This window comes from Euleptes europaea, chromosome 1, assembly GCF_029931775.1.
Source record: "Euleptes europaea isolate rEulEur1 chromosome 1, rEulEur1.hap1, whole genome shotgun sequence".
Taxonomy (NCBI): Eukaryota; Metazoa; Chordata; class Lepidosauria; order Squamata; family Sphaerodactylidae; genus Euleptes; species Euleptes europaea.
Genome location: NC_079312.1, coordinates 178,992,207 through 178,999,806, shown reverse-complemented (window position 1 = coordinate 178,999,806; position 7,600 = coordinate 178,992,207). Strand labels below are relative to the sequence as shown.

The following is a 7,600-nucleotide window of genomic DNA, read 5'->3' as shown; positions in this document are numbered from 1 at the left end:
GTTTTTACGCAGAGGCTAGATGGCCATCTGTCAGCAATGCTGATTCTATGGCAGGCAGATGATGAGAGGGAGGGCATCTTGGCCATCTTCTGGGCAAGGAGTAGGGGGTCACTGGGGGTGTGTGGGGGAGGTAGTTGTGAATTTCCTGCCTTGTGCAGGGGGTTGGACTAGATGACCCTGGTGGTCCCTTCCAACTCTATGATGCTATGATTCGAAGACCAGCTACAAGTATCTTCTGATGCTGTCATAGCATTTGGGGCTTTTGGACACATGCTGAGCCTAGAATCATGGAACGGGAGCCACCTTCAGTCTCTCATTATAGTCACACCTTCCTGCTGCTATGGCTGACCAGCTTCCCATCCTCGGTGAATCACCACTGGGTGAGGCAGTGTTTTTTTCGGGCAAAGAGAAGAAAACCGTGTCCAAGACACACTGCAAGATGCCAGATCCGCTTTCCAAGAACACGCTGGCATTCCAGCAACTCTATCAATGGCGGGCTTTAATTTTGCTTTTGTAGAGTGCTCATGAGTCAACCTGCCAAGTCACGCAAGAAACGTCAAGACTTATACAAAAGAACCGAGCCACAGGAGACATTCCTCCGACATCAGGTGCATTGTGCCAGCACTTCCAGAAGATAAATTTGCCTGACCAACACACTTGGGGTCAAGATCTGTGTGGCTGGGAACAGAAAACAAGTGGCAGTTTAACCTATCGGCCTCTGTATACTTGTGTGTATACAGAACCACAAGTAATTTTAGGAGCAAGTAGTAATTGGGGCACTATGCAAGTCAGAGGGATTAGTTTCATTGCAATAATAGTAATCATGCACCATCAAGTCGCAACTGACTCATGGCGACCCCAGGACCATGGGGCTTTCAAGGCAAGAGATGTTCAGAGGTGGTTTGCCATTGCCTGCCTCTGCGTAGCAACCCTGGGCTTCCTTGGTTGTCTCCCATCCAAATACCAACCACAGCTGACCCTGCTTAGCTTCCGAGATCTGACAAGGTTGGGGCAGCCTAGTCCTTCCAGTTCAAGGCAAAATATGTACAGAGGGGGTTTGCCATTGCCTGCCTCTGCGTAGCAACCCTGGACTTTTCTCCCATCCAAACACTAACCACGGCCACCTCTGATCTGATGCGATCGAGACAAACCAACTCATGGTGAACTCCATCCATGGGGTATTCCAAGCAGATGTTCAGAGGGGGTTTGCCATTGCCTGCCTCTGCATCGCAACCCTGGACTTTCTTGGTGGTCTCCCATCCAAGCACTGACCAGGGCCCACCCTGCTTAGCTTCCAAGATCGGGCTAGCCTGGGCCATCCAGGTCAAGACAAGGGATGAACAGAGGTGGTTTGCCATTGCCTGCCTCTTCGTAGCAACCCTGGACTTCCTTGGTGGTCTCCCATCCAAGTACTGACCAGGGCTGACCCTGCTTAGCTTCCATGATCTGATGACATCAGGCTAGCCTGGCCCATCCATGTCTAGGCAAGGGACGAAGAGAGGTGGTTTGCCATTGCCTGCCTCTGCATCGCAACCCTGGACTTCCTTGGTGGTCTCCCATCCAAGTACCGACCAGGGCCCCCCCTGCTTAGCTCCCAAGCCCTGATGAAACCAGGCAGAGATGGGCTATCAGGCTGCTGCATTTCATTATAAACCAGTTTACCTGTGGCATGCTCAGGCGAGAAATTGTATGGCCTGTGATAAGGATTATAATGGATTAATTTCATACACAACTGTGGCATTTGGGTTATTTGATGGTATTGGGGAGGGGTTCAAAATTAGTTTGCTCTGGATTGTAGGTATGAAGTTTGTAGGCATTTTCAACGTGTAACCGCCGCCGTTCAAAATCTTATGTAAGAAGCCAACGTTTAAAAACTTATATAGGGGCTTGTGGGAGGGGGTTGCAGGAGACAACATCGGAGGGCCCCAGTCGACTCCTTCTTGCCCAGTCGACGAATCAGCCACAAAATTCAGTCAAGGGGTGGTTTTGGTTTTTAATTGAACCTGCTAGAGGAACACTGTTGGTGAACAGCAATTCTTGAAGTGTAAACAGGAGACGTTATCTTGGTCACATTCAAGTCTGATTAGGACAACAGAATAAGTAGCACAGCAAGAGCAAGGGCTTCTGTAAGTTGCATTTCTTCAGGAAGGAACTAACAATGCGTCCTTAATCTCCCACTAGAAGACAACCCAGGGAAACATGACCGCCCCCAAGCAGCAGGCCTGAGAAAAGAGAGAAACGCCAAGTAGGGTACGATCCAGACCCGGGAACCAGCAAACTCAGGTAAGACAAAACAGCTTGGTCCACATATCATTGGCTTTTTGGCCCAATTAAGCTACTCACATGTGAACAGGATGGCTCAGTAAAGAGGAGGGGGAAAGATTTTAAGCACAGAGAGATCCTAGGAAGTGTCATTCTCACTCAGGAAAAGGTTCACAAGCCCACGGAAAGCTCCTTAGCAGCATGTGTCAAATTGCAACAGGAAACGAAAGCAATTTGGGATTGGGAACTGAGCGGGGTTTGTTAACAAAGAGCTCCCCCTCTGCCCTTCTGGAGGCTCCCATTTTTCACACCTCGGTGGGCCCTTACCCCCCCCCCGCCTGCCCCAAAGCCAACATCAGTTGGCAAAGCTGCTCTTCACTGCCGCCACAATCTTCTTGGCACTGATCCCAAACAGATCGAGGAGCTCGGCTGGTTTTCCGCTCCGAGGCACTCCCGAGACGGCCAGGCTCTGGACGAGGAGGCCGGGTTCTCCCGAGACGGCCGCTGCCACCGCCTCGCCGATACCTCCTAAAGAGGGAGAGAGAGAAGAAGAGTTGGTTTTTACATGCTGACTTTCTCCACCAGTTAAGAGAGAATCAAACTGGCTCACAATCACCTTCCCCTACCCTCCTAACAACCTCCCCTGTGAGGTAGGTGGGGCTGAGGGACTGTGACTAGCCCCAGGTCACCCAGCTGGATTCATGTGTAGGAGTGGGGAATCTAATCCAGTTCACCAGATTAGCCTCCGCCGTTCACATGGAGGAGTGGGGATCGAACCCAGTTCTCCAGATCAGAGTCCACCGCTCTTAACCACTACACCACGCTGGCTCTTTCAATAGGCATCCCCTTTGCAGAACAGACCTGAGTCTACCTGGTTCAGAGAACATCTGTATACAAGGGCACCAAGACCCAAAGGCACCATCTAACCCCCTGAAGATAGTTCTGAGAAGGTAGAAGCTGCCTTATCCTGAATCAGACCCCCAGTCCATCAAAGTCAGTATTGCCTCCTCAGACCGGCAGCAGCTCTCCAGGGTCTCAGGCAGAGGTCTTTCACATCACCTACTTGCCTAGTCCGTTTAACTGGAGATGCCGGCGACGGAACCTGGGACCTTCTGCACACCAAGCTGATGATCTACCACTGAGCCATGTTCCCTTCATGGCATTATACTGAACCAGACCCATCTGCAAATAGGGTTGTCTCCTGATAACACTTCTGCTCCCCCCCACATTCTCCCACATGTGCCTGCGCAGGAAATGAGATCACAGGCAGAGGCCCCCAACTGTCCCATCAATCCGTGAAGCTTGTTTGGCGGGTACACAAGAGAGCCTTTTTGGTGGTAGCCCCAGGATTATGGAACAATCTCCCCAGGGAGGCGCGCCTGGCCCCCTCAGTGTCAGTCTTCAGGAGGCAACTGAAGACAGTTATGGTTAAAAGTGCATTTGGTTAATTTACTGGCAGTCCTAAATTGTGGTTTCAAATTTTGGTTTTTAAAAAAATGTATTTTATGTATTGTTTTATGCATTTTTTCATATTGTAAGCAGCCTTGAGCTCCCTAAGAAGAAAGGCGGCTAATTAATGTTTTAAATATAATAAAAATAAATATTCCTGACTTTCAGGCCAAAGTTTTCAGAGAGATAAATGCGAACTGACCAGCAGTCGTCCCAGGGCCGGTTACCCATCCTAGACCCAGAATCCCCACCGCCAAAAGACACAGGTTTATTTGTCTGATTTTTATCCAGCCTTTCGTGTACGCCCTGCTTTTCTCTCCAACGAAGACCCAAAGCAGCTCAGTTTTCCTCCCCTCCACTTCATCCTCACAACGACCCTGCAAGGTAGGTTAGGCCGAGAGTAACTGATGACGCAAGCGAGCTTTTCAGCAGGGTTTTGACCTCGGTTGTCCCACTCTGACCACCACAGTGGCTCCCCGTGGCTTTGACAGCCGGCCAGAACTTGCTGCCACGGGAGGGGTAATTACATCAAATCAATATATCTAACAGTCAACAGCCACGAGGTGACTTGCTACCACGTGAGTTACAGGACTCACTGAGAACTAGCGCCTTGCTACTGTTCAACAGCAACCACCCCATGAAAGCAGTCAGAGTTTCAGATTAGGATCTGGAACACCCCGGCGCGAATCCCCACTCATGCCGTGGAATGCCAAGGTGACCTTGGGCCAGTCACTCACTCTCGGGCTAACCTATCTCACAGGGTTGTTGTGAGGATAAAAGGAGAGGAGAGGTGAATGACGTAGGCTTCTCTGGGTCCCCGCTGGGGCAAAGGCAAGGAGTCAATGAAGTAAATGAATAATGAGATGGAAGGCCGATAAAAGGTAGGTCAGCTGGTGATTGGGAAGGAAGCAGGGAAAGGATAAGGGGGCTGCCAGGAGGAGGGAAAGAGTGGGGAGGGGGGATACGATGGAAAGGGGGGTTGCTTCTCAAGTCAGATAAAGGAAGGTGAGGTTGGTTGGTGGCCAAGAAAGAAAGAAAGAAAGAAAGAAAGAAAGAAAGAAAGAAAGAAAGAAAGAAAGAAAGAAAGAAAGAAAGAAAGAAAGAAAGAAAGAAAGAAAGAAAGAAAGAAGATACTGAAGATATGATTTGTTGCTTCATTTATTAACTGATATACTGGTGTTGCATCGCTGGAAAGGAAGGAAGGAAGGAAGGAAAGTGACAGGCTAGCGGGGCTTTCAGGAAAGGAAAAGAGGAGGGGGGAGAAGAAATGAGATGCACCCAACAAATCCTCCCCCCCCCCACTTTTAACTGTCTATTGCCACAATGTAGTAGGTCCACTGGGGGAAAAAGAAAGAAAAAAAAAACTATCCAGCCCTGTTTATTACAAAGTGGGGTTGAGACTTACTTTCCCCCCCTAAATGAATCTTGGGAATTCACCGGAACGAGATCATGGCCACTGATCATTATGACACTATTAGAATCTAGCAGTTGTTGATTTTTTTTAAGGCCTGAAAAGACCTCTGGTGGAGGGGGGAGGTGGTCGGAAATTGGCCCCAGGCAGGTAAGGCAAGGGTGCCTGTGTGGGTGGGAATCGGAAAAATGCAGACTTGAGTCCCGGCGGCTTGCTAATCCTTGGACTGGGTTCTTTCTGTAAAGATTGTACCAAACCGGGTTTGAGAGAGAATGTACTGAGGAAAGGGCTGAGGGGTGGGGTGGGAAACCTGAAAAGTGGACATTTGTGGGGAAATGTCATGTGGATGCCCCCTCCCCCCCCAAAAACCCTGCCGTGGCGTGGAAGCCAAAGTGGAGTCCGCCTTTGCGTGGGGACAGCCTATGGCCGAAGCAACTACATCAAGACAGCCGCTCACCCTCTCTGTAGTGGTCTTCAACAGTGATGATCCGGCCCCCCGTGGCTTTGGCATTGGAGATGATGGTCTCCGCATCCAAGGGCTTGATTGTAAAGGGGTCGATGACCCGGATGTGGATGCCTAGAAGAAAGCACAAGCCGCCCTGAGAAGGCTGGAGCAGAGACCAGAGAGAGGAGGGGGTCCCGGACCCTGCCCTGCCTTCTCAGAGTCCAGGGTTCCACTCATCTTGTTCGTGGCTTCCTGGAGGCACCTGCTTGGCCACTGTGTGAACCGACTGCTGGACTCGATGGGCCTTGGTCTGATCCAGCAGGGCCTTTCTTATGTCCTTATGTACCTTCTTTGGCCAGCTCGTCGGCAGCAGCCAGGGCTTCGTGGAGGGTGACGCCCGCTCCGATCACGGTCACCTTGTCACTGTTGCTTTTGCGCACCACCTGAAGAGAGACAAAAAGGTACACCGCGTGTAGCAGATGGCGGAGTCACTGAGAGACCCTCTCTTTTTTTGCCGTTCAGTCACAGCGGACCTATGGTGACCTTGTGGGGTTTTCCTAGCAAGAGATGTTCCTCTGCGTGGAAACCCTGGACTTCCTTGGTGGTCTCTCATCCAAGTACTAACCAGAGCACACACTGACTTAGCGTCTGAGGTCTGACAAGATCAAGCTAGCCTGGGCCATTCAGGTCAAGGCAACGCAAACTGCCCCACATTCAGGCTTCAGTTGTTCCCTCATGTAAAGAAAAATCTTTCTGATCCCAGAAGAGATGATCCGACTCTGCTTTCCACCTGCAACTCGCCTTCTGACTGCTATGGACACCATGTGCGAGCTGTGATTGGTGCAGGGTCCACAGCTGGCCCTCATGCTGGCCTATGAACACACACATGCTTTCTTTCAAACCACAATAAGAAATGGCTGGGTACTGTAAAAGTCGGTATAACTAGAAAAAAAATCACCGAAGTTGCAAACAATGCAAGACAATGTACAAAATATAATTACAAAAATGACAATACAGAGAATACACAAGACAAAACACCTACAACAATAAACAGTGGGGAAACACTGAGAGCGTATATCCCCGTGCCTCGGACCTGGCAAGAATATGTAGGAAACGTCTGCAAATGACGCCAACAAAAGGAATCAATGTCCAACTCTGAAAACGACATGAAGCAGCTTTCCCACGCTGCTGTGCATGCACAAGGTGTCCAGGTGCGATGACACATAAACCTTCAGTACGTGTGATCTAGATCAAGTTGACACGTTTCGCTATGGGCTTCATCAGCCTGAAATAGGCGCCAGGTCCGAGGCACGGGGATACACGTTCTCAGCGTTTCCCCACGGTTTATTGTTGTAGGTGTTTTGTTTTGTGTATTCTCTGTATTGTCATTTTTGTAATTATATTTTGTACACTGTCTTGCATGGTTTGCAACCTGGGTGCTGTTTTTTCTAGTTATACCTTCTTTCAAACCACAGCAGCACTGGGACCCTTATAAAAACATGCAACCATCATCAGCAACGTCCACCCCCAATACTCCAATAGCAAATGCCTGCAGTGCCCCAACAATCACATGTCTTCCTCTTAAGAAGTCCTTGCACAGGTTACGAACACTTGGATTTGCCCGCATTACGTGCCATCAAGTGGCTTCCGACTCATGGTGACCCTATGAATTAATGTCCTACAAAACATCCAATTGTTAACAGCCTGGCTCAGGTCTTGCAAACTTTACTGAGTCACTGGGCCTTCCACTTTTCCTACTGCCTTCCAAAGTTTCCTAGCGTTATAGTGTTTGCCAGGAAGTCTTGTCTTCCAGATTTAGGGAGGATGATTTTTGCCATCTCCCAAGCCGTGCAAATAACCGCCCCTTTCCAGCTTTCCCCCATTCCAGTCCTTGACCATAGCCTCGCTAACATCCTTTCTACGGGAGCCAGACAGAAGGGTCTCGCAATCCGTCTCCACTGCTGAAAACAGAGGCAGTCCATCCCAACCTTACTGGGAAGGATCCTACGGCTGAACTTCACCCCTGGCCTACC

At 49.8% G+C, this 7,600-nt stretch overlaps 1 protein-coding gene across 1 annotated transcript in view; it reads right to left on the bottom strand.

The window, feature by feature from the left end:
* Positions 1 to 2,617: 2,617 nt before the first annotated feature.
* Positions 2,618 to 7,600, bottom strand: part of TKTL1 (transketolase like 1) — a 17,107-nt gene continuing 12,124 nt past the window's right edge. Inside the window, exons 12-14 of the mRNA XM_056856157.1 lie at positions 5,914 to 6,010; positions 5,580 to 5,699; positions 2,618 to 2,790 (exon numbers count right to left, since the gene is read on the bottom strand). Coding sequence (XP_056712135.1) covers positions 2,618 to 2,790; positions 5,580 to 5,699; positions 5,914 to 6,010 — 390 coding nt within the window. The remainder of the gene's footprint in view (positions 2,791 to 5,579; positions 5,700 to 5,913; positions 6,011 to 7,600) is intronic.